We start from the raw sequence: 27793 nt of genomic DNA on the forward strand, positions 1-27793 counted from the left end.
GACCCCACAGGACCTGAGACCACACTGTCCCCACAAGGGCTCCACCCCCACTTAACCTCTAGAGCGATGTCCCTCAGTGGAGTAGACTTCTAAAAGTTTGGATTTTGTGCTCCATTACTCCCCCACTTGCTGGGAGCTGGCCCCTCCCCCCGCAGCCAGAATCTGTCACTTCAGATTCACTTCTCCACAGGTCCTACCTTTCAGAAAGTGGTCGATTTTCTGTTTCTAGAATTGCTATTCTTCTTCTCTTTGATCTCCTGTTGGGTTTGTAGGTATTTGGATTGGTTTGATAACTATCTAGCTGAACTCCTGTGACCTGATGTCATCTCAGTCTGCTACTCCTCCGCCATCTTGACTCTCCCCCTGGATTTTTATCGTGTGTAGGATTTTTATGAAGGAGGCATATTATTACATCTGTGGTAGCGGTATGTAGGCTTGGAAAGAATGGTGAATATATAGAGAAAAGAGAGGTTTTCCTTTATACTTAGAGGAGGTTAGAGAAGAATCAGTAGGTCATAGGCAACTGAGAGGTCTTGATGAAACTATAGAACAATAGTTTAATATAAAAATTACATAAGTAAGTCACAATAAACCCATGGTATGGGTTGTGAAACACATTACCTGTTGGCAGTTAGGGAACACCATTATTGGAATTCTTCAAATAAGTTTAGAACAAACATTTTAGGAGGTTGTGTTATCAGGAGAACCTAGGTAAAGTATAAGAAGACCAGTTAAATTTGAATTTCAGATAAACGTGGAGTGATTTGTGTGTGTATATATGTTCTGTACTAAAAACTAATTTTTGTTTATCTGAAGTTCAGATTTTTTGTGTATTTGAAATTTAATTAGGTATCCTATTATTTTTATTAAGAAAAACTGGCAATCCTAGCATTAAAAAAGGTTATGGGAATGCCCGGTGATCAGACTCAATAATTTGATCTTTCTTTTGATGTTAGTGTTACCATATTTGTTTGCAGGTGTGAGGTACAGGCCCCAGTGAAGCATTTTCTAGAATAATGGGAGTCTTTCTATATCTAAGTGGCTAGTAGGAATTTCACCTTAGGAAATTGTGAAAGTACTTGATCAAGAAGAGGGACTAGGAAAAAAAAAAAAGGAAAAAATCGAACTACTGAAAGCATCTAATATTCAGCAAACTAGATGAACAATTTCTTGTGTATTCTAGGAAACAAAATGGGGTGTCATCCCTCCTGAGAGGGATCACCCAGTTTGCTTTATCAAGTGTGAGCGAGGCTAGGCTACCATTGTTGTTTATGCTCCTTATATACAGTGGCTCTTCTGTTCGGGCTCCTATTTTTAATGTGATTGTAAAAACATTACAGAAACCCCAACAGTAAGCCCTCTGCCAAGTTGGTGAGGTCATAGTAATATGACTTCACAGGGAGCTAGATCCTTAGAAGCTCTAGTGGACCAACAAACACTGGACTTGTGGGGCAAAGAGTGCTGAGAAGGGGCTTATAAGAGGATGTATGTATGGCCCAGTCACCCTATGCTCTGGGATGAGTTCTCTTTGGTGTCTTCCTTATTGTTGGTGAGTTTGTATTGCCATCATATTGTGAGGCTTTCTGATTTGAAAAGACCAGTCTCTGTTCTTGTTCATGTAATCTCATAAATCATGAAATGGGACAGAATGAAGCCATCTAGGAATGGAGGTATTTATCCTCACTGTATTCCTTATTTTCTTTTTCATTGAAGGTTTTTTCAAGAAGATCCAGAGAAATCTGATTTGAACAGATTTTAAAATTACCTCCTTTTGAAGAATGTAGAGAGAATGAGGTGAAATAGACTGGACTGGGCAAGAGAGTAGAAAGAGGGGGCAAACATGAGGAATGAGGAGCAAGAGTGACTGTCACCACTACACTTATAAAATATATATGCTCTTTAGGATAAGTCTCTTGTATTTGAACAAAATCTTTGCAGTACGGTATGTGTGGTGCAATTATACTATTTACATGGAGTGATTAAATATATGCCATAAATTTTTCTTGAAAAATGAGTGGTAAGTAGCAGTTTAATTGAAAAGAAACTGCTTTCTTTGGCATTTGTTTTTTCTCCATGATAGCTACTACATAGAGTAAGAGAATGCATGCAGACACAACTGCAGGGGTTTTCTTTTTAATTATAAAAATTACTTGATTGTAACTAAAATAGTTCTTGGAATAAATATTTTGCAATTCCACCACAAAGTGTGAGTTGCCCTTTAAAAGAATTTTCTACTACGAGTTTATATATTACAGGTTTGCTGTATATAATGATTAAATACTCAGTTTTCTGATAGGATAGATTTCATAAAACTGGCTGGTAACTCTGTAGAGGAAGGTTTAGGATGAAAAAATATTTAAATGTATTTGCATGAAGATCTCTTAATGAAGTAATTTATTTTAATTGGTATCTATTTCTGTTGGAAATTTGTTTAAGGTGGCTAACTGTTTAAAGAAGGGTTAGCAAATATCTTAGTTTGCCTGGGGCAGTTCCAGTTTATGTTTGTTGTCCTGGCATCAGCTATGGTTTAATATTTGACTGACTTTAAAAAATGAAGTATTGTCATTAATAGCTGCAGTAAAGTCAAGTCAGCCTGGGTTTGATAAGCCTCCACTTGGTACGTCTAGCTTCTCCACAGTGATCTGTGGGATGTGTGAGTTGACCTGTGCATTGAGCAGAATAGTTGAGTGTAAAAGACACTATGGGATAATCTCTCTCTATTCCTTCCCCATATAGCTCTCTTTCAAGGACAGCATGTGGCATACTTGCTAATAAAATGAGTTTGGAGCGGAGTTGTGAGGGGTGGTTATCTCCCTCAAGTCTAGCGGTGGTTGGGGAAGTCTGGAGCAGTGCAGTTCCTAGGAGCTACCTGGTGTACTGGCTGGGCCTAGTGGCTGGAGCTGCATTTGAGTGATAGTGTACCTGCCAGGCTACCACTTATTGGTGATAGGAAATGGAAAATCATAAGGTACAGTAAGTGACAAAAATAGATACTGAATAGTTAGTTCTTAAAAAAAAAACATTTTTTGTTACAATGATTTTTGTCATTTATTGTAAGTTTACAACTATTTTTATTGGTTTTAAAAAACTTTGTAAACGGGGGCGCCTGGGTGCTCAGTGGGTTAAGCCTCTGCCTTTGGCTCAGGTCATGATCCCAGGGTCCTGGGATCGAGCCTCACATCAGGCTCTCTGCTCAGCAGGGAGCCTGCTTACCCCCTCTCTCTCTGCCTGCCTCTCTGCCTACTTGTGATCTCTCTCTCTCTCTCTCTGTCAAATAAATAAATAAATAAAAATCTTAAAGAAAACCCTTTGTAGCAATTATAATTACATATTTAATTTTATCATTCTGTTCCCTCTTCAGAATATCTTGGGTTAGACGTAAATAGATACTCCACTTTAATTCAGGTCAAGTTAAAGAACTATGTAGAGCAAAGACATGACAAGAGTAGGCTTGTGGGCCTGCCTGTTCAGCCTAGCCTGGAATGGTTTTTAAGTTTTAAAAAGTTGGGAAAAACAAAGAAAAAAAAACAAACAAAAACAACAAAAATAGAGGCATGTGTGACAGAGACCTAATGTGGCCTTTGCCTGAAATATTTAGTGTCTGGTTCATTACAGAAAAATTCTGTGTCTGGTTTAGAGTCTGTGGTAAGTATGTTGGAAGGCTATTTAAATGTCATAGTTTATCATGTTTGTATCTTTCCTTAGTTATCAAGTTAAAATGAGGATTTGGAAATTATTGCATTATTGGTATGTTACAAATGGAGGATGTAGCATTCCATAGCTTTAGCTTGTGACTCCTTTCAAGGGCAGAGGTGCTTACTTTGTGGTTTGTGGGGCTTACTGAAACCCTTTCAGGAGTTTTATGAGTTCAAAATTATTTTATAATAACAGTACAGTATTATTTTCCTTTTTCAAGGTATTGATATTTACATTGATGATGCAGAAGCAATGGTTTGCAGACTTTAGCACAAATCAAGGTAGTGACTCCAAACTGTCCTAGTTGTTACTTTGTTCTTCACTATCATGCACTCAAAATAAAAACAAAAGTCAGTCTCACCTAAAAATTCTTTGATGAAGCAGTACAGAATAATTACATTTTAACCCTTGAGTATATACGTTTTTAATTTCATGTGTGATGAAATGGGAAATATGCATAAAGCCTTTCTGATGGTTTTCTTTGGGACAGTCTTGTATGTCATTTGATTTGTGAGTTATAAACTTGTTGCTTTTTATGAAATGCCATTTTTCCTTCAAAGTGTAACTGACAAATTATGGTTATTGGCAGCCATTTTCTCAAAAATTAATAGAGCAAACCTATTAATACTCTAAGAAAACTGACAATATTTTTTTGCCGACAATGCAACATGAGCTTTCAGTTAAAACTTAGAAATTTGGAAAACTTTTATCTGTCACCAGGAGTTTGGTAGCTTTTCCATAATTAAAGATTTTTCTGAAGATAATAGTGGTGATGTAATAAATGTGATTTTAAAAAGTATTGTATAATGAAATGTGGCAACAGATATTTTGCAAATTGCCAATGTATGGTACAGAATCTTGCCTGGGTAAAAGATTGATTTAAAGTAGAAGACAAATTTTAATATGAGTACAAAAAATTCTTTGATACTATATTGCCACTAACCTTTAGGAACCTACCACTTATCTTATTTTAGTGCCACATTGAAAAAAAAAGAATATCTAAAATTATCTGGAAAGAATATTAAGTTACTTCTTTTTTTTTTCTAACCGACTATCTGTGTGATGCTGGGTTTCCTTAATATATTTTAACCAAAACAAAGTATTGGTTAGTGGCAGTGAGAACCCAGCTGTCTTCAGTAAGCCAACCATTATTCTAAATATGCAAATAATTGTTGCCTTTCCCACTAAATTTTATGTTGTTTTAGAAACCATTATTATTTTTAATAAAATATACTATTTATATTCGTGAAATGGGTTTGTTATTAAGTGACTTAACATTTAAAATATTTCTTTTAAAATTACTAATGCTGTGGATATCAATAGATGTAACCCACATAAACACAGGTGTTTGGTGTCCTCCGTATTTTTAAAAATGTAAAGGTCCTGAGACCAAAAGTTTTGAGAACTGCTCATCAAGGGTTTAAGGAATCACTTCTTCAGTACATTGAAATATGGTAGCTGGAAATACTTTTAGGAATAATTAAGGATAAAACTATCTCATTTAAAAGTTCTTTCATTTAGTTTTACAATAGCATGGTAATTTCATCAGCTATTTTTCCTTTTTGTCACATAAGAAAAACCTTTTTTTCTTCTTTATCAATTCTCACAGCAATGCTGGGGTAAAAACAACACTGCTAGAGCCTCATTCTGAGATGGGGAGCACTGAAATTCTGGAAAAGGAGACCTCCGAAAGTCTCAGTAATGGTACCAGCAGCAACGTAGAAGCAGCCAAAAGGTTGGCCAAACGCCTTTATCAACTAGACAGATTCAAAAGATCGGATGTCGCAAAGCACCTAGGCAAGAAGTATGTTGTGTACCAAGGCTGGTGTCTGAGTGTGTCCTTGTGTGTGTGTCTTTTTAAATAGCTTGGATTTTAATAACAAAGTCTATCCTGTTTTCTTATAGCAATGAATTTAGCAAACTAGTGGCAGAAGAATATCTGAAGTTTTTTGATTTTACAGGAATGACACTGGATCAGTCTCTCAGGTATGATTAAATATCACTTCTGTTCTTTTTTGCTTCCAAATAATTCTGAGAAGAGAAAGTAATGCTGAAACTAAAATCCAAGTTTTAATTCTTTTAGCCCATAGTGACTTTGTGATCTTAGTTCAGATTATACTATAGTTTATTAGACATAATAGAAAGAAAATCATTTTTTTAATGAAATCATATTTTCCATCTAGTAGATGACATAGTAAAAAATAGTAAGTCTTGAGAAGTGGAATCTCAAAAGTAGGTCTTGAAAAGTAGAATCTGTGGGAATCTGGTTTTTGGATGATCAATTAAAAAAGGCACAGATTTACAGACTGTAGAATTGCAGGCTTTTCCCCCCTAAACATTTGTTTATAATAGGCAAATAGCCTTTAAGATGATGCTTGGAATTAATTCATGAATGGAATAAAAATGAACATCAACATATAATCGGCAGAAGATATCTGTAAACTGTTTCAGATAGTAGCACTTTTTGCTGATCTGTTCAAATGAAGGTTTAATAAAAACACTGATCCTCACTTTTCACACCATAGTGTACTGTAAATTTCTAAGAGTCGTGAAGGTAAAACCCAGTCAGCATTTACCTCTTACTAACTTTATAACATGTTAGAGCCTGGAGGAATTCTAAGATCATCTGTATCACCCTCTAGTTTTATGAATGAGGAAACTGTGTTTTGGGAGGTGGAGTGAGGATATTTAGGTTAGAATGCACAATAATGACTTATTGAGTGGTACTTTGTGTGAATTGAGGGCATACGTAGGTTTTTCCACTGAAAACAAGTAAGGGTAGAGAAAAGATTGATGTTTATGCATTGTGCTCTGATGTGGTTTATAAAAGACAGTTATGAAAAATTCCAGCTTGATCAGTATAAGTTAACAAGCTAAGAAAGCAACACTTTCATCATAGAAATAATAATGTTGTATGTTTCTTCTAATTGTAAGATTTCTTAGAACATTTTAAAGGAATTTTTTTTTTCCTTCCTAACTCATGTTTAGGGAAGTGCATCCACTTTATCTAGTGAGGGTCATTGGAATTCATCATTAATAGACAGTACTCTTAGTGACTCTGATTTAGATTGGTGTGTGATTCTGGGCATATTTTTGTTTTTCAAAGAATTTTTATACATTAATTAGTTGGGTTTTAGCTCCCAATTTTCTTCTCATATAAAAAGTTAATATAATGTGATAATAGGCAAAATAAAATTAACAAAAATTGTACACAAGATAATATAATTGTAATTTTTTTCTTTTTTTAAATTTTATTTTACTTATATTCAGTTAATTAATGTATAATGATTATTAATTTCAGAGGTAGAGTTCAGTGATTCGTTTGTTTTATATAACAATGTGTCAGTTGCAAGTACAATCATATAAACAAAATGACAAACTGTTATAGTTTTAAAACATAGCCTCCATGGTTATGGGTTTGGTCTTTAAGTGTTCTTTGGTTTTTATCTGACTGATCTTTTAAATGGGTACTTGCCATTTCAGTCATACAGGGAAGTTACTACCTTCCCAGGGCTTTATTTTAATGTATTAGCTACCATGTTACTGTTACTATTCTGTCATCTTTCATATTAACATTTTATAGAATTAAATAAATTTATATCGAATGGCTATCTCTAGCAAGTGTTTTTTTAATAACTAGAATATCTTACTTTGTATAATTAATTTCATATTATATATGAATTAACTTTAATTATCAAACATAAAGAGTATGGTAATGTTTTCTAGTTTCACTTTTTTTCTCTTAATTCTTTTTTTAGGTATTTCTTTAAAGCATTTTCTCTTGTGGGAGAAACTCAAGAACGAGAAAGAGTTTTAATACACTTCTCCAATAGATACTTTTATTGTAACCCAAATACCATTGCTTCACAAGGTAATCTGATGGAAATGTTTGTATTTCAAAAAACAAGGGTTATTTTTCTCATTATAAAAGTTAAATTTTATTGTGGAAAATATGGAAGATTATACAGAAGAAAATGAAAATCATCTAGGGATCTCTAATTATCTGGAGATAACTTTTAACAACTGATTTATTTCCTTCTCTATTTGTATAATATTTAATTTCAAATTTGAATCATTACAGAGTTTTGTTTTCTGTTCTTTACCTTTCAGTTCTGAGCATTTTCTCGTGTCATATTTAATGGCTGCATGACATTCTTTTCTTTTCATTATTTTTTACTTTGTTTTCCAGTTCTATAGTATGATATGATGCTTTAAATCACTCTGAAATTTTACAAAGCACATTGTAATAAATGAAATGCAGGTTTTATTTCTTCTTTCTATCCCTCTGATCTCTAAACTTCTTGAAGAGCATGTATACTTATTTTTGGAAACATTTACAAATCCACTGGAGTTTGTAGTGTGTCTCCAGTGCTTTGGTTTGATAATTCGTTGTAGCAACATTGACCACTGACTTTGGTGTATGATTTTAATGAACTATGAGTTTATGTTTATTGTACTATTTTTATTTTTATTATTTTTTTAAGATTTTATTTATTTATTTGACAGAGGGAGAGATCACAAGTAGGCAGAGAGGCAGGCAGAGAGAAAGAGGTGGAAGCAGGCTCCCCGCTGAGCAGAGAGCCGATGAGGGGCTTGATCCCAGAACCCTGGGATCATGACCTGAGCTGAAGGCAGAGGCTTTAATCCACTGAGCCACCCAGGCGCCCCTATTGTACTATTTTTATAAAGCAACTTTAAACTATTTCAGTGTTGATGCACCCTATCAAGAGGTTTTCCTCCATGTCAATTCCTGCAATAAAGTAAAATTTTCAAGGTTTGAAGTCAGGCGCATTCATTTGCAATGGGAGAATCTTTCATAAACACGAATTCTGGAATAGATCACTAGGATTAGAGGCACCAGAAATAACCATTATCTCTAGCTTCAGTCTTGCTATTTAACTGGGATAAGTATACTTGATGTTGACTAAAGTGATTAATCCCCCAGCCCTGCCCTGTAGGCTATAGCTAAATTAACTAACAATCTGATCATTAGAGTCACATTCAGCTCCATAAAATGGGAATTTAGTTTTCTTTAGTCCTTTCTTTGATTATACTTAGACTATTTACTCACTGTTTCTATCACTTATCAGTATTGTGTAGAGAATGAAACGGATAGAAGGGAATTGTTTTTATTAAAAGCCTCCTCTAAATCTAATAAAATATTGACATTCCTGAGTGAAATAAGGAATTTCGATATGTACACTCATGTGGCTGTTGATAAGGGTATTGGAGAGTTGGCTGCTGAGCGTTTTACAAATGCTTTCAAGGAATTTATTTTAAATGTACTTAAAATTTAATAATCATAATCTGGAACTGGAATAAATGCACTTTTGGGCATTCAGTAGCATCTCCTTAGAGATATTAATAATAGAAATCACCTACTCTACTCAAAGGCATACTTCTGAGAAATAAGCTGTCTTTAACTCATGAATTCAGTAATTAGGAAGGCCTGCTTTTCGCACATTTGGCATACACAGTAAGATTTTTCTGCATCTGCAGCTACCATTGTCTACTATCCTTGGGTTGAGAATTGCAGGAAAAGAATGAGGAGGAGTAATTCTAAGGTTTGGAAATGAGAGGCTTCTCATTCTTAGTGCTTTTTCTTTTCCTTTATAAAGTAAGAAAGAGTGATGTTTCCACCTAAATGTGACATGGTCTATCTGGTTTGAGCAGCATCTTTCCCCTGAATATTTAATTTTTTATTCTTTACAGATTATTGCAGTATTTTACTTTTGGCTGATCCATAGTATCCTGGACCAGTTGACCTACATGTGGCCTTTAGTGAATTGTCAAGAAAGAGGATAACTATTCCTACCCATATATTTTTAGCCAGAGAACTAATACCTGGACAGTACACTGAAAGACCCAAATCTTCATTTCCTGTAACTTTTTTGCTTCTTTCTTAATTTGCATTCCTCCCAGAAAGTAAAAAAAAAAAAAAAAGAAGGAACGGTAGCAAATCATGTATTTTCATTTCTGCATCTTTTATTACATAGGATTAGGAAAATATAAATAAAAAGATAAAAATTATCTCATTACCCAGAGACAGTAATATTTTAGTATAATTCTATATATTATTCTAGATGTATTTATATTTAAATGGGATCATACTGCATATAATGTGCTTTTCATATAATAATTTATTGTGAAATATCTTTTTGTTTCAACAGTCAGCATACTTGGACAACATTTTTAATAAATGTTAAACATAACAGGATTGTGGTTTGGGAGGGTTTTATTTACTTGTTCCCCATTATAAGCGATATTTCTTTGGATACCCTTGTATCTTGTATAGATCCTATTTCCTTAGTGTAAAGTCTTATAAATGGATTTGCTATGTTGAAAGATACTGTTCCAAAGCTTAAGATATGTACTATCAAACTACCCTCCAGAGAGTTAAGAATAATATACTTTATCACCAGCAGAGTCCTACTCTCTGCACTGAGGCCCTTTTAATAATTTTTTTTTTTCTCCCCAAACAAATATGACTATGCTTAGCCACATATTGTGTTTTCAGAGGTTCTTAACGTATGCCACTTTAATGATAATAAGTCCAACGGGAAATGGTGAATTAATGCTTTCTTTCCTGTCTCTTCCCTTAGATGGAGTCCATTGTCTCACCTGTGCAATGATGCTTCTTAACACGGATCTCCACGGCCATGTAAGTGTAGGTGTGTGAAGCCGTCTGAGAGAAATTAAAATATCTTGAGCTTATCTGTGCTTTTGTGTTCATACACACTTATTCTCTCCCCTTCCCTTCGCTCATTCTCCACTTGGCAGGTAGGTAAATGTAAACCCTTGGAAAAAGAAATAACTCACTTTACATGTTAACATGAATACTATATGGTCTGCATGTCTGCAGTTGACTTACCTGTAGTGAGTGTGTTCTGTATCTTTTCTCCAGTAGATGGCAGAGACAGAGCATTTGTTTTTTGGTTAGCTATTTGGGTTGATAATATGATGGAAAGAGGAAATAAGTTAGAGCTGAAGATGATGACCGTGTTTTTACTAAATCTAGTAGCCAGTCATAAGAACACAGCCTTTTCTTTGCTGCTCAGCTGATGTGGTCTTTTTTACTAGTTGAAATATCAAAATATTCTAATTACCATCTCATCTTCTGTTGAAAAATCTAGAGAAAACTTAACCAGGGTGAGATGCTTTATAATTTTACCTTCCATAGGTGTGAAATTTTAGCATTTACTTAAACTGTTTATCTTAGAGGAAATGAAAATCTTTTAGTTTAATATAGGCCAGTATGTACTCACTTAGCACAAAAATTATTTCATAGTCCCAGGTCCATTTATTCTGAAGAGAAAACCAAGTTTCTTGTAATTAAAGAATCTAGGTCATCCCTTGATTTGCTATATGATTTATCTTAAAATTAAAAAAAAAAATCACACTGAAAGAATAAAGCTTAGGTATCTGTACAGATTCATTTTCATATTCCAAAAGGACACATAATTTCCTTAAGAAAGGTAAAATGGTGCAGTTTGGGACCATTAAAGTGGACTGAAGGGGAAAAGAAGTGTTCTGTCAGAAAAATGAAGAGGAGATATAGTGATAGCTAACACTGTCTTCACAAACCTCCCAACTCAACTAGGAAACTAGGAAGTCCCTTTTTCAATTTCCATGAGTTGTATTTAGAATAACCTAGTGATTTGCAGACATATGTAACATGTGTCCAGCAATGATACAGAATAAAATCAGTAGATACTCTCAGGGACATTTTGGGGCCATAGCACCATAATACATCCTGGGGATATAAAGGTGCTAAGATTCCCTCAGTGTGAGCCTTGATATGAGGATCAGAATCTAAACTCATTGGTTTGTTATGGGGATGACAACTCAGTGGACTGTCCTGACCCCTATTTTTCTCTCACCAGCAAAGCAAGTTTTCCTTGCTTTTTTCTCTGCCTGTCTTATGATGACAGTTACAATTTTGTCCTCTTCTTTTCCTCCCACTTAAGAGAGAATTTTTGAATACTCGTCCACATATAACTTTGATCCAAGTTAGTGAGTCCCAACATGAGGTAGCTTTGTCACGTGAGATATTTTAAGATCTCATTCACATATGATGGGTGTGCATTTAGTATCTGTTGACTGAGAAAATTTATGATGACAAAAAAATCCAGTAATTCTTCATTTCTTTGTTCAATTCTTATTTAAAGTTGAGGATCTCATAGAACTTCTGTAGAAGTTGCTAGATGGGGGATTAGTTTCTATTAAAAGCTGAATTACTTTTTAGAAAGCTAATATTGCTTTAATACTTTCAAATAAGTGTATATCTTATTAATCACAATAATTTTAAACATGGCAGTAAATAAAGGTGTGAGGTTTGTTATATATTCAGATAACTCAGCTTGTTTGATATCCAGACTAACCGTGAGCACCCCAGTATTTATAGTCCGTAAGTTCAGAACCACAGATCTCGGATGTGCACTTGCTCTGTTTTCAGACCACTTTTATATAATTGAAAAGAGAGTAAATGAAGAGTAACATTTCTTTTTGCAACTAGAGTGTAAGAGTTTATAGGTAAGGGGCAGTATACGAACGAACAGTTTAATATTATCCTGAGTTGTGCCAATTGTACATAATTAACAATTGGCTATAGTGACAGAATTACATGTAAGAGGGAGAATAAGTACAATATTATCAACATATTTTTATTAATTATTAGTTCTTAGCTTTGTTCTTGAAAATGTGTGCTATATACTTAGGATTGTCTGTTGGTTAGGTTTTGTATATTAGAGGTTTTTTAAATCCTTATTTACAATGCATGCTGTTGAAATATGTGAATATGAAATATGTGAAATATGAAAAATGTTGAATATATAGTAGTTTCATAAGAACTAACCACACGAAAATGTGTTTTCTTATCTTCCAACTCTGGATTCATTTTAAAAATAAATTTTCCTTCTAGGTGGTAAGTTTTTATCCATAATTCTGGATGGAGTTTCTGTTGCATCATGATTGCCTGATGTATTGTTACAGTTTCTGTTTGACTTACTAGCATGACCCCTTTGAAGGTGAATCATTCAAAATATAAAGTGAATTATTTCTAATATGTGCCCCTTTTCACCTCCTTCCTAGGCTGTACTGCCTAGGCCATCACCTCTCATTACTTAGTCCAATGCTAGAATAGTCCTCTTAGGAAGTGAACTTATAAGCCATTTTCCTTTTCTTCTTTACCATTGTGCCCTGATAGCAATACATCAGCATGATCTTTCTAAGAAGTACTGCAATAAGCTTGTCCTCATGCTCACAGTGGGGGAGGCATAACTTGGGAATTAGCTTCTTTAGGCTTTTCTTTGTGATGAATCCTCCTTGTGGGTTTTATTTACTCTGAGGAGTGATACATTGGAAATGCACTGGTATGGGCCTTTGTTCATTCTGCTAACTTTTCTTACTAATAAAATCATTGAATATATACTAATGTAATAAATCTAATATAGTGTTACATGTTGGAATGCTGCCTTTCTTTCTTTTTATAATTTATTCTAACATTCAACAAACACTTATAGTAGGTCTACTCTATCCAAATTCTGTGCCATCTGGGTAAGGATTAGAAATGAATGAGACATTCGTGGAAGTCAAATCTCATTTCTGGTAGTGTTGGCTAGGCTGACTTCATTTAGTCCTTTTAACTTAGAATATAGCAGGTAACTGAGGTGCTGTAGTGGAAAAGTACTGGGGAGATATTTTAATTATAACTTGGATAATTGAATTTCACTGAGTAGGCTAGGAAAAAAATAATCCGAAGTATATGCAATATTTTTTGGGAGAAGTTCATTCAAATGTCATAATTTCAGTGGAGCTAAAGATGCTGATTCCCTTTTGTACCTATTTTTTAAAAAATACAAATGATGCATTATTATTTTAGCAATAGTATTGACTTGCTTCTATTTGCGTGTGGTTTATTCTCTTTGATAAAATATTTTATAATTGTGGTCACATAGCTAATTTGCTGAGTAATCTCTTATTTTTAAAATGACTCTTCATCGATGAAATATGTAAGTAAATTAAACTTTTGCATATACAGATAACTTTCTATTAAAACAAACTCTAGAGTTTATTTTTCTCTTGCAATACGGGAGCTTGATGTTATTTGAGCTACCAACAAGGAAAAAATTGAAAATATGAAAATCTTTTTCTTGAAAGCCTTGTGTTTTATTGGAAAAAGTATGAATAAAGGATTTTATAAAGTTAGAATAAATTCAATATTATTTCTTTTCTGGACTGATCTTCACTTGTGCTTTGTTGACTGTAACTCGCTCTCAGGTACTTGGATCATAACAGAGATTCAGCTATCTACTAGGATTATCACTGGAGCTGAAGACAGGTGTCAGGGGCAGGACAATAGGCAGAAACTTTGCACCAGGGTTAGACCCTGAAGTGGGAAGAAGTTTTAGATGTAGACTGAGTTGTAATGAAGAGTGGGATAGATATATATAGAATCAGTTGGTCATTTTCACAACTAAAAGTCAAAAGAGATCTCTAAGACAATGGCTGCCCAGGGTCAGGCCTTGGTTAGAGGCAGTAGCAAGGACATTTATTTGTAATCAAGGTATTGTGGCAGAATCTAACCTTTGACATTGTGGCTTGGGATTTTTAATAGGGATTTTACCCAAGGCGTCTCTGTGTTTTTCAGTAATGGCAGGAGCTAACCCACTCTGCAACAGGTGTAAGGGAGTTGGGGGTGTGGTTCTTCTGGAGTGGTAGCTCAGTCTAGTCATCCTGTAGATAACTTTGGGATACTCTGGGTGTGTTGAATATCATCCTCAGTGGTCTGAGTTTAACTATGAGGCAGGACCTTATTTTTTTTTGTTTGTTTTTGTTTTTGTTTGGTGTTGGATTATAAGTTGAATAAGGGATAAAACCACAGTTGGTATAACATACTGGTAGAGGGGCAGAAAGGAGTCAAGTATAGGTTTTGTAATAGAATAATATTAGCAGTTCATTATTTTTCAGTGTGTAAACTGAATTGGTAATTTTTTTTTTTTAATTCCTAGATTGGCTCTGTAGGATCGTAGAATTTTAAATTGGCGGGCAAAATATTTTGTTTATTATCAGAAGTGGAAAATGACTATTATAAGAATTGTTTAATGCTTTTACTTTTCATAGTGTGCTGTTTTACCTTTCTACCCTCAAAAGCACCACAGGCCTTTAACATCCTTAGGAAATTTCTGTTTCTGTGATAATCATTATTATAATTGGCCAGCTGCCTGAAGTGCTTTTTGCCTGCTGCTCTCCCTCCTGTCTAGCTGTCTTCTCTCTGGGCTCCTCTTCCTGTCTCTGCCGCCCCACATCCTAGATGCCCTCTGCCAGGAAAGCCGTCTTTGGCATTCATTTATTTTCCTATCTGGGTTTTACCCTACTGTAGATTCTAGCCTTGTTCTTAATTTCCTTTCAGTCAACAAGCCTCCTTTCCCTTGGAGGCCTCTTTTCCATGTCCTTGGTTCCAAGTCTTTCCTTTCACCTTTTTGGGAGCTTCCCAGCTACAGTGACTTCCAGCAGGCTCTCATCCCTGGAGCTTCTCAGTAATAATGACAGTTCACTGAAGGATCAGGTCTGGATCAGCATTGCCAAGGATTTCTGTTGGGGCATTGGGGTCAGTTTTCCACTTACTGTTTTCTCTTACCGTAAGGAGCATTTTGGGGATTGCTTGAGAACCTTTACCATCAGCTGTGGAAGTGTTTTTATTGAAAAAATGTCTTATAGATTTTTCTATTTTTTTAAAGATTTTATTTATTTATTTGAGAGAGAGAGAGAGAGAGAGCAAGAGAGAGCACAGGTTGGTGGGGAAGGGCCTAGGGAGAGGGAGAAGCAGTCTCCTCTGAGCAGAGAGCCTGACTCAGCTCAATCCCAGGACCCCAAGATCATGACCTGAGCTGAAAGCAGATGCTTAGCCAACTGAGCCATTTAGGTGCCCCTCAGATTTTTCAATTTTAAAATGACCTTTAAGATACTGTCACATTGACAACTATGTGTGGATTTTAATAGGAATGCTTACTTAAGCATGTCACAGTTAATCACGCACTGGTGCATTTTCTCTGCTTCTGTGACTTCTCAAAATGAAAGCCTCCTTTCCTTTTTTTCCTTTCCCCCATTTCTTCCTCCTCTAGCCACCTCCCCCACTTCTCTTCCTTTCTTCACTTTTTTTTTTTTTTTTTGCTAGTTCTCCTTTTTTAAGAATAGGTTCATACCTGGAAAATACAATGTGGAGATATCAGTTGGGTCAGTGGGGCTCATTTAGGGACTTCGGGTTATTGAATTTGTACATTAATCAGTAGCTGCATTCCTTTTCCTTCTTACCATTACGAGTTTTTCACATTCGCACAGGTCTTTAGTAGAAAATGATAAAGCAGATCAAACTCCATATTAAGTCTGTTTTTGCTCTTTCTTCCTGCAAATGGTTTGAGGAGGGAAGGAGTGAGGGTGAGGAAGGTGACTGAAACAAACCTCTTACCTCTAATCCCATTACTTCAGTTAACATCTATCATTCTATGACAAGTTAAAAGTAGAGTTTAGTCTTTGTAATTTGATAATGAGGTCAGTGTCTTATATCTTCTCACATTTCAAGGAAATACTTTCTGTGAAGTTGTTATAGAATTTGCTACTATAGTACTTCTCAAACTTTTTAGTGTCATATTCCCTTTGTACTCTTAAATTTTTTTGAGGACCCCAAAGAGCTTTTGTGTCTATCCATTAATATTTACCATGTTAGAAACTAAAATGGATAAGCTTTTAAAAATATTTAGTATTTTAAAATAGCAATAATAAACCCATTAAATGAATAACATACTTTTTTCTTTTAAAATGAGTGAATTTTATTTTTTAGTTTATTTTTAGGTATACAACATAATGATTCATTATTTACATATAGTTACAAAATGATCACCACAGTAAGTCTAGTTAACATCTGTCACCATCCATAGTTATAATTTTTTTTCCTTGTGATAAAAACTTTCAAGCTACTCTTCAGTTTCAGACATTCAGTACTGTAGTCACCATGATGTACATTATATCCACATGCAGTACTTACTTTACAAGTGGAAGATTGTACCTTTTTTTTAATTAATTGAAGTATAGTTGACACACAATGTTATGTTAGTTTCAGGTGTACAACCTAGTGATTTGACAAGTCTGTTTGTTATGCTGTGCTTACCACAACTGTAGCTACCATCTGTCACCATACAACACTATTACAATACTATTGGCTATTTTTCCTGTGCTGTACTTTTTATCCTGTGACTTACTCATTCCATAACTGGAAGCCTGTGTCTCCTACTCCCCTTCACCTATTTTGCCCAACCCACAACCCCCGCTCCCGCTCCATTCTGGCAGCAGTTTGTTCCCCTATATTTATGGGTCTGTTTCTGCTTTTTCTTTTTTTTTTTTCTTTTTAACTTTACACACACTTATATATTTTTTAAGTTTTTAATTTAAATTCCAGTTAGTTAACATACAGTATAATACCAGTTTCAGGTGTATAATTCAGTGATTCAACACTTACAAAGAACACATGATGCTTATCACAAGTGCACTCCTTAATCCCCATCACTTATTTGTTCATTTGTTTGTTTTTCAGATTCCACATATAAGTGAAATCCTATAGGAATAACATTCTTTTTTTATGAATAATAATTAGACTTCGCAAAACAAAAAAAAATCAGTGAAAAGTATAGCATTGAAAATTTTTTGCAAGACTCTTTCCTATTTGGCTTAATGGAAGACAGCTGAATTCTCTGCTTCTGTATTTAATTAGTTGCTATATGTCACAAGTAATGTAGGTTCTAGAAAACTCCACTGTAACTTATGAGTGAGAATGAAAAAATGTTCTGAGTATTATTATAACACTAAGTGTGACCTCATGGACTCCCTGAACAGGATCCCTGAGTCATACTTTGAGAACCACTGTCTTAGAATGTTATTATCAGTTGCCATATTTTTTTCTTTAAACTCTCTCTACTTCCTTTTTCAATGGCAGTGTATTATATAGGTGGCAGGGAATTCCAAGTAATATTTCAGATATCCCTAAAAGTTGAACTTCTAATACTTACATTAGCCTGTGATTGGGGCTTATGAAAGAATACTTTGAATATCACAGCCACAGCTTCTTGGTTTGGAAATTTATGAAGGATCTTGCTTTGCCTGCTAATCATACGTATAAAAAAATAGACACCTGAGGGCAGCATAATACAATTAAACTTATTTGATAGAGAAGAATATAAAACAAAAGCAAAATAGCTTATAGCAGATCTATAGAACTGAAGTAATTACCAAATCTGTAGTATGCTTTTTCTCCCCCCAATTATTGTAACATGTTGGAGGAGGTGGAATTATCATGTGGGAGTGTATGCCTGCTGTGGTTTAAAAATCCCAAGACTTATGAGGCCAGATTTTACCAATGGATCATGAAAGCTTTTAGTTTCTCTGAAAGTTTTTTTTTTTCCCCCACAATGCCAGATTCTACATTATTAAAAATAAAAATTTTAGGATTATTTTGCCTAATTCTGTAATCTGTAGGTGTGAGTATATGCTGTGGTCTGTTTTCCTGGTGAATACTTGAGATAGCTGTCCTTGCTAGCTGCTCTCTCTTAGATCTGAGTTTAGGTTAGGTCTTGTCTGGAGCTTTGAAGAAGGTTTCATTCCTCCAGTTGTCAGGGAAAGCATACTCAAAGCAAAGACTTTGTCACTCTTGTGCTGAATTTCAGACAGTAGCTTGTATGGTTTCTAGGTGACTCTAAAGAAGGAATCTCTTCATCTTAACTTTTCCCCTTTACTCTCATTGTTACCACTAAAGTTGGAAGCTGATTATCAACTGAGTGGGGAAAAATGCCATAACTTTAACAGTAAGGCACAGAATACATCTGAATACATATTCTGATACATAATTCTAATCTATTTACATGCACACTCATGATGTTATCTTGAATACAAATGACATTTCCTTCCAGTTTTCTTTTAGTTCAGGGGTCAACTAGGCACCTGGCTGGCTCATTGGTGGCTCATTGGTGGCTCATTGGCTGGCTCATGTGACTTTTGGTCTTGGGGTTGTGATTTCGAGGCCCACACTGGGTATAGAGAGGACTTAAAAATAAAATCTTAAAGAAAAAAAAAAAAAGATCAGGGGTCAGCAAAGCATGACCCACAGGTAAAATCCAGCCGATGGCCTGTTTTTGTAAGTGAAGGTTTATGGAACACAGCCACACCCATTTCTTTACCTCTTCACACTAAAATGATAAGGTGATGAGTATTTATAACAGAAACCTCATGACCTGTAAAGCCTAAAATATTTCCTATCTAGTTCTTTTCACAAATTTATAGAACTTTTCTATACCCCCTGCCCTTAGTACATGAAACCTTCTTCTCTCTCTCCCAGACATAGTAGAGTAAGGTTAAGGATGATCCTTTTACTTAACATTCTGAATGATAACATGTTAAAAACATATCTGAGTTCAGTTTTTGAGAAATGATAAATTCATCAAAGAATTTCTAAAAGTCATTTAATGTATCTTTTTTAAAAAATGGAGAAAAGAGCTCTTTCTTGTATTCTAAGATAATATTATACTTGAAAATTGTAGTATAATCATTTTGGAGAAAAGCCTTAAATTTTGGGGGGGATATAAACCTCCAGTCTTGGGTTTTCATCTTTTTGCTTAATATTCTCTCTCATTAAGGATTGTACCTTAATTGGCCAAATATTCAAAATTTGGGCCTGGTATTTTGGGGTTTCAAATGGAATTCTTACTTTTTGTGGATTTTCCATTCTGTATGTTAAATTTAGATTTGATTAAAGATGCCTCTTGATTTTAGTTAATGATCCAGAGATTCATATTCATCGAACAGCTCAGATTTTATTGGAAATGTTCCGTTGATTTCAAGAAACAATTTCTTCAACTCTCAATGCATCAGGAGCCTTTTTCACATCTCCATGCTTTTATTCATTTAATGGAAAGGAATTTAGAATATAAAAAGGTACTACAAAATTACTGCCTTGGCATGTAACTGGCCAGCATTTGTTTCAGAGCAAGCCTACTTTTTTCCAAAGTTATGAATCAATTTGGGAAGAAAATAGAATCATGGCAGTGTGTGAGTTTCTCTGTGATAGCTATGAATGGTTGAGATACAAAATCAGTAATTACAGTTAGCTGTGTTCAGTGGACAGTATTTGAATAATAGTATTTCAAAATAATTGATACAGTTTGGTATAACAAGAAGGAAAAATCCAGGTATTATATGAAGGAGTGTTTCTCAATTACAAAGACTTCATTTCATTTTACTTTTACTCCATGATAAAAATGGTACAAAAACTCAGGAAGTGTTTAACCATATATGTAAGTAAGGCACAAATGGACTAATGAGACCTTTCGCCTTTCCTCCTGGGCCTTACCTAGAACTGCCAGTGAGTCAGAGGAGGACAATAAATGGCAGATATAATCGCCTCAACTAATCAAATATTCAGTAAGTTGTTGAGCATCTTTGACTAGCAGAAGGCCATTTATCTTGGTTATTTTCCTGCATTAGTCAGGCAGATTGAGGCACCAGTTCTTGGGTGTTTGTACTAATTCTTCTTTACTGTGGAGGACCCAAAGTGTATGAATTGTTATTGTTAACTTGAATTTACATATCCATTTTCTCCCTAATTGCTATTTTCCTAATTGTTATTTCAAAATTCATGTGGGTCAAAATGGTATCTTTACACTAATGTAGGCTGTGAAAGTATACAAAAAGCAATGCTAAATAAGCAAGTAAATAAAATAAGTCTGAATTTAGAATGAAGTATGACTTTATAAACCAAAATAATGCCAGGAACTTTACCATTGTTTTTCAGTGTTATAAAACATAACAATTATTAATTAAATGATGAAAGTTTTATTTATACCATATAATAAAAATTCATAATGTCCTTGAGTTTTTTGACTCAGTGATCTTTAAACATATTGCTCACTAGTCTTTCAAAAGAATTTTGAACAAAAAATAGTACCCTTCTTCCAGTTTAAAGGTGTCCTCTAAATATTTTCATTAAAAGTTTAAGTAATTAAAACTTAACAAAATTAATTTTTGATATGGACATTATTGACATTAAAACTATTCTTTCATTAGTGTCTAAAGGTTAGACGGAGCGAATAGTACTTCCAAGTGATAGTAGGTACTTCTGAAAATCTGTTCCTCCAAAGAACAATGAGAACACTTGCAAAAAATGGTCAAAATGTTTTTAGAACTCTGGAGATTAATGAAAGGCTTGCAACAATCTTGTAGAGTGTTTATTGAAGAAAACAAAACAAAACAAAAAGCTGAATATCCATAAGAACAGTAAGATTTTGTGGTGTTTTCACTGGCTCTGTTATCATTCCCCTCTCCTCAGTTCCACAGTAATCTTAAAAACCATTAGTCTTGCAGAGAGAGTCAATTATCATATGGTTTCACTTATTTGTGGAGCTTAACAAATAGCAGGGAGGACATGGGGAGTTAGGAGAAGGGAGTTGGGGGGAATTGGAAGGGGAAGTGAACCATGAGAGACTATGGACTCTGAAAAACAATCTGAGGGTTTTGAAGGGGTGGGGGGTGGGAGGTTGGGGGAACCAGGTGGTGGGTATTAGAGAGGGCATGGATTGCATGGAGCACTGGGTGTGGTACAAAAACAATGAATACTGTTATGCTGAAAATAAATAAAAATAAAATGATTAAAAAAAAAACCCATTAGTCTCTCACAGTCATATTAGCTATGAAAACCAGAATCATTGACAGGAATAGGCAGTTAGGAGCTCCCTCAAAAGCTCCATTCCCAGGGAATTGTCATTATTTGACTTGTCTGGCAGCTGCCTGGAAAATCCTCACTTGCAGAGCTTGTTTTTCTTTGATCTGACTGTGTGCTCATTCAGTAAAAACAGTCTTTTCCCCAGAGCATTTGACCGTTGTTCAACCTTACTGTTGCATCTGGTGCTAATAGCAGAGGGCAAATACAAGGTTGACCAAAAAACTTAAAAGGAAAAGCCGGGAAATACAGCATACTGGTGAACTCTGACATATTCTTGGGAATCTATGTCCACCTGCCTCGGAAAAACCCGAGAAGGCTCGAAGCTCTTACCTCTGACAACCCTTGAGATTCTGCATAAGCAAATAGTGAAGACTATGACAGACTTAAAAATATCTTTAAAAAAAAAAAATCTTTAAAAAAAAAAACCTGTCTCCTGGAGCACTGAAATTATACCTTAACATGCATGCAGAACCCAATGACAAAGGCTGGGATACTTACTCATTCAAGGCATTTCAGGAAATCTCGATCCAATAATAAAATCAGCTAACTGAGACTTCAGGGGTCACATACAACAAAGAATTAGTTCAGGAAAAGCCACTAAACAAACAATACAGTAACAACAAACAGTTGGGGAAGGGGAGGAATCTGATTTACAGATTTGCCATATTATTTAAAATCTTTAGTTTGCAACAAGTAATTATGATACTTGCAAAGAAATAAGAAAGTATGGGTCATACACACTAAAAGAAAGCAGTCAATAGAAACTGCCTCAAGGAGAGCCAGACATTGGACTTAAAATATTAGAAAAATGGACTAAAAACATTCAGCTATGTGTTGTCTAGAAGAGGCACATTTTAGATTCAGAGGCAAATATGTTTAAAGTTAAAGAATGAAAAAAGTAGTACCATTTAAGCGGTAATTGGAAGAGAGCTGGAGTTTCTGTGTTAATATCAACAAAATGTACTTTAAGACCAGAATTAGTAGAAACAAAGTCATTTTATAATGATGAAAGGGTCAATATACCAAGTGGATACAACAATTCTAAGTTTAGGAACTTAGTAATATAGCCCTGTAGGGACACCTGGGTGGCTCACTTGGTTAAGCATCTGCCTTTGGCTCAGGTCATGATCCCAGGGTCCTGGGATTGATCTCTGCATCAGGCTTCCTGCTCAGTGGGGAGCCTGCTTCTCCCTCTGCCTGCCTCCCCCCCACTTGTGCTCTCTTTTTCTCTGTCAAATAAATAAAATCTTCAAAACTAATAATAACATAGCCCTGTAATAAATGGATAAACAGGGGCACCTGGGTAGCTCAGTGGGTTAAGCCTCTGCCTTCAGCAGAGGGTCCTGGGATCCAGTCCTGCATCGGGCTCCCTGCTGAGCAGGGAGCCTGCTCCCCCCCCCCCACTCCCCCCATTCCTCTGCTGCTCCCCCTGCTTGCGCTCTCTCTCCTCTCAGTCTCTGTCAACTAAATAAATTCTTAAAAAAATAAATAAATGGATAAACAACTGGCAAGTGGAAGGTAGATAATACACTGAAAATCAGAACACCAAAATATATAAGTAAATACAGAACTAAAAGGAGCAATAAACAGCAGTACAGTAATAGTTGGGGCCTTTAATATCCACTGTTACCAATGGATAGATCACTTAGAGAATCATTAAGGGAACAGTGGATTTGAACAATAGTCTAGGCCTGATGGACCTAGGAGACACATACATTCTGACATATACATTCCATCTAACAGTAGTAGAATACATGTTATTTGAAAGCACACAAACAGCAGTACAGTAATAGTTGGGGCCTTTAATATCCACTGTTACCAATGGATAGATCACTTAGAGAATCATTAAGGGAACAGTGGATTTGAACAATAGTCTAGGCCTGATGGACCTAGGAGACAGGTATTAGAGAGGGCATGGATTGCATGGAGCACTGGGTGTGGTACAAAAACAATGAATACTGTTATGCTGAAAATAAATAAAAATAAAATGATTAAAAAAAAAACCCATTAGTCTCTCACAGTCATATTAGCTATGAAAACCAGAATCATTGACAGGAATAGGCAGTTAGGAGCTCCCTCAAAAGCTCCATTCCCAGGGAATTGTCATTATTTGACTTGTCTGGCAGCTGCCTGGAAAATCCTCACTTGCAGAGCTTGTTTTTCTTTGATCTGACTGTGTGCTCATTCAGTAAAAACAGTCTTTTCCCCAGAGCATTTGACCGTTGTTCAACCTTACTGTTGCATCTGGTGCTAATAGCAGAGGGCAAATACAAGGTTGACCAAAAAACTTAAAAGGAAAAGCCGGGAAATACAGCATACTGGTGAACTCTGACATATTCTTGGGAATCTATGTCCACCTGCCTCGGAAAAACCCGAGAAGGCTCGAAGCTCTTACCTCTGACAACCCTTGAGATTCTGCATAAGCAAATAGTGAAGACTATGACAGACTTAAAAATATCTTTAAAAAAAAAAATCTTTAAAAAAAAAAACCTGTCTCCTGGAGCACTGAAATTATACCTTAACATGCATGCAGAACCCAATGACAAAGGCTGGGATACTTACTCATTCAAGGCATTTCAGGAAATCTCGATCCAATAATAAAATCAGCTAACTGAGACTTCAGGGGTCACATACAACAAAGAATTAGTTCAGGAAAAGCCACTAAACAAACAATACAGTAACAACAAACAGTTGGGGAAGGGGAGGAATCTGATTTACAGATTTGCCATATTATTTAAAATCTTTAGTTTGCAACAAGTAATTATGATACTTGCAAAGAAATAAGAAAGTATGGGTCATACACACTAAAAGAAAGCAGTCAATAGAAACTGCCTCAAGGAGAGCCAGACATTGGACTTAAAATATTAGAAAAATGGACTAAAAACATTCAGCTATGTGTTGTCTAGAAGAGGCACATTTTAGATTCAGAGGCAAATATGTTTAAAGTTAAAGAATGAAAAAAGTAGTACCATTTAAGCGGTAATTGGAAGAGAGCTGGAGTTTCTGTGTTAATATCAACAAAATGTACTTTAAGACCAGAATTAGTAGAAACAAAGTCATTTTATAATGATGAAAGGGTCAATATACCAAGTGGATACAACAATTCTAAGTTTAGGAACTTAGTAATATAGCCCTGTAGGGACACCTGGGTGGCTCACTTGGTTAAGCATCTGCCTTTGGCTCAGGTCATGATCCCAGGGTCCTGGGATTGATCTCTGCATCAGGCTTCCTGCTCAGTGGGGAGCCTGCTTCTCCCTCTGCCTGCCTCCCCCCCACTTGTGCTCTCTTTTTCTCTGTCAAATAAATAAAATCTTCAAAACTAATAATAACATAGCCCTGTAATAAATGGATAAACAGGGGCACCTGGGTAGCTCAGTGGGTTAAGCCTCTGCCTTCAGCAGAGGGTCCTGGGATCCAGTCCTGCATCGGGCTCCCTGCTGAGCAGGGAGCCTGCTCCCCCCCCCCCACTCCCCCCATTCCTCTGCTGCTCCCCCTGCTTGCGCTCTCTCTCCTCTCAGTCTCTGTCAACTAAATAAATTCTTAAAAAAATAAATAAATGGATAAACAACTGGCAAGTGGAAGGTAGATAATACACTGAAAATCAGAACACCAAAATATATAAGTAAATACAGAACTAAAAGGAGCAATAAACAGCAGTACAGTAATAGTTGGGGCCTTTAATATCCACTGTTACCAATGGATAGATCACTTAGAGAATCATTAAGGGAACAGTGGATTTGAACAATAGTCTAGGCCTGATGGACCTAGGAGACACATACATTCTGACATATACATTCCATCTAACAGTAGTAGAATACATGTTATTTGAAAGCACACAAACAGCAGTACAGTAATAGTTGGGGCCTTTAATATCCACTGTTACCAATGGATAGATCACTTAGAGAATCATTAAGGGAACAGTGGATTTGAACAATAGTCTAGGCCTGATGGACCTAGGAGACATTATACATTCTGACATATACATTCCATCTAACAGTAGTAGAATACATGTTATTTGAAAGCACACATTGTTCATTACCTAGGATAAATCATGTTAGGCTACAAAACAAGTCTCAAGAAACAGAATATGAGAAAAATTATGTCAAGTACCTTTTCTGACCACAAAGGTTAGAAAATGAAAATAGAAATCAGTAACAGGAGGAAAGTTGGAAAACTCACAAATATGTAAAAATAACCACTGGATCAAAGAAGAAATCAAAAGGGAAATGAAAAATTGTCTTGAGACAATTAAAAATGGAAACACAATATACTAAAACTTATAGGATGCAGCATAAATGATTTTTAAAGGAAACTATAGGTGGAAGCACATATGTCAAGAAAAAAGAAACATATCTCAACCTAACCGTATACCTCAAGGAACTAAAAGAAGAACAAACAAAGCCCAATGTTAGCAAAAGAAAGGATATAATAAAGATAAGAGCAGAAATAAATGGAATAGAAGATAGAAAAGCAATAGAAAAGATTAACAAAACTGAGTGGGTTCTTTGAAATGATAGCAAAATTGATAAACTATCAGGTAGACTGCACAAGAGTAAAAGAGAGGATTCCTAAATGAATAAAATTGTAAATAAAAGAGATGTTACAGTAGACACCACAGAAATAGAAAGAATGATGAGAAACTACTATTAACAGTTATACTCCAATCTATTGGACAACCTAGAGTAAATGGATGAATTTCTAGAAACATAGAGTCCACCAAGGAAATAGAAAACCTGAACAGACCAATGATTAGTAAGGAGACTGATTCAGTATCAAAAGCTTCCTAACAAAGATAAGCCCAGCACCAGATGGTTTCACTGGTGAATTCAAACATTTAAAGAAGGATTAATGCTAGTCCTTGTCAAACTCTTATAAAAAATTCAAGAGGAAGAGGAAGCACTTCCAAACTCATTTACAAGAACAGCATTACCTTGATACAAAAGCCAGATAAGGTCAGTATAAGAAGAGAATATTACAGGCCACTGATGAAGACATGCAGAATTTCTCCAAATACTAGCAAACCACATTAAGAGCATGTTAGAAGGAACATACACTGTTAACAGGTGGGAATCATTCCTAGGAGGCAAGGATGTTTCATCGTACACAAATCAATAAATTGATGTATTACATTAACAAAATGAAAGATAAAAATTATATAATCATCTTAATATATACAGAAAAGACATTTAACAAAACTTAATATCCTTTCATGATAAAAACTCTTAATACATTGGGTATGGAAGCATGTATGCCTCAGCAAAGGCCATACCACTGCTAACAGCATACTACATGGTGAAATGGTAAAAATTTTTCCTTTAAGAATGAGGCAAGTGTTTCCATTCTCACTATGCCTTTTCAACTTAGTAATGCAAATCCTAGCCATAGTAATCAAACAAGGAAAAGAAGGTAAAAGAATCCAGATGGCAAAGAAAGAAGTAAAGTCATCTATTTGCAAATGATGTTCTTAAATGTAGAAGAATAAAGGCTAAAGACTCTACACACACAGAAGTTAGAACTAATAAAGGAAATCAGTAAAGATTGAAGATAAAAAGTTAATATGGAAAAAAATCATTTGGGTTGGATTTGCACTAATGAGAGATTATCTGAAAAAGAAAACAGTCCCAGTTACAATATTATCAAGAACAATGAAATACTTAGGAATAAAAGGAGGTGAAAGATCTGTACACTGAAAACTAGAAGATATTGATGAAAGAAATTGAAGACACAAATACATGGAAAGATGTCCCATATTCATGATTGGAATAATTAATGTTAAGATGTCCATAGTACCCAAAGTCATCTATAGATCCAATGCAATCCCTACTCAAATTTCAATGGAATTTTTACAGAAAAGGAAGAATAACCCTAAAATTTGTATGGTACCACAAAAACCCCAAAGAGCGAAAGCAATTTTGAGAAAGAGGAATAAAGCCAGGCATATGAAATTTCTGGATTTCAAGCTACATTATAAAGTTACAGTAATTAAAACATGATACTGGCATAAAAATAGACACATAAACCAATGGAACAGAATTCAAACTCCAGAAATAAACTCACATATATACAATCACATATATATAATCACTGTATGTATACATAGAATATATTCAATATATATGTATTCAACTTACATAAGTTGATTGTGTGTGTGTTTGTATATGAGTATGAATATATATATGCCAATGGAACAGAATTGTATAATATAATTATATTTATTGGTATATATATATATATATATATATATACCAATGGAACAGAATTATATAAGTTGATGTGTGTGTGTGTGTGTGTGTGTGTGTGTGTGTATACACACACCAATGGAACAGAATTCAGACC

General features: G+C 35.1%; 1 protein-coding gene across 1 annotated transcript in view; it reads left to right on the plus strand.

The window, feature by feature from the left end:
- LOC111144504 (pleckstrin and Sec7 domain containing 3) overlaps positions 1-27793 on the plus strand; it is a 615446-nt gene that overhangs the window by 279945 nt on the left and 307708 nt on the right. Inside the window, exons 5-8 of the mRNA XM_022498815.1 lie at positions 5306-5500; positions 5602-5682; positions 7455-7567; positions 10299-10357. Of these exons, the coding sequence (XP_022354523.1) occupies positions 5306-5500; positions 5602-5682; positions 7455-7567; positions 10299-10357 (448 nt within the window). The remainder of the gene's footprint in view (positions 1-5305; positions 5501-5601; positions 5683-7454; positions 7568-10298; positions 10358-27793) is intronic.

Source organism: Enhydra lutris, unplaced genomic scaffold (assembly GCF_002288905.1).
Source record: "Enhydra lutris kenyoni isolate GAN:26980312 unplaced genomic scaffold, ASM228890v2 scaffoldscaffold11, whole genome shotgun sequence".
In the NCBI taxonomy this organism is placed as follows: Eukaryota; Metazoa; Chordata; class Mammalia; order Carnivora; family Mustelidae; genus Enhydra; species Enhydra lutris.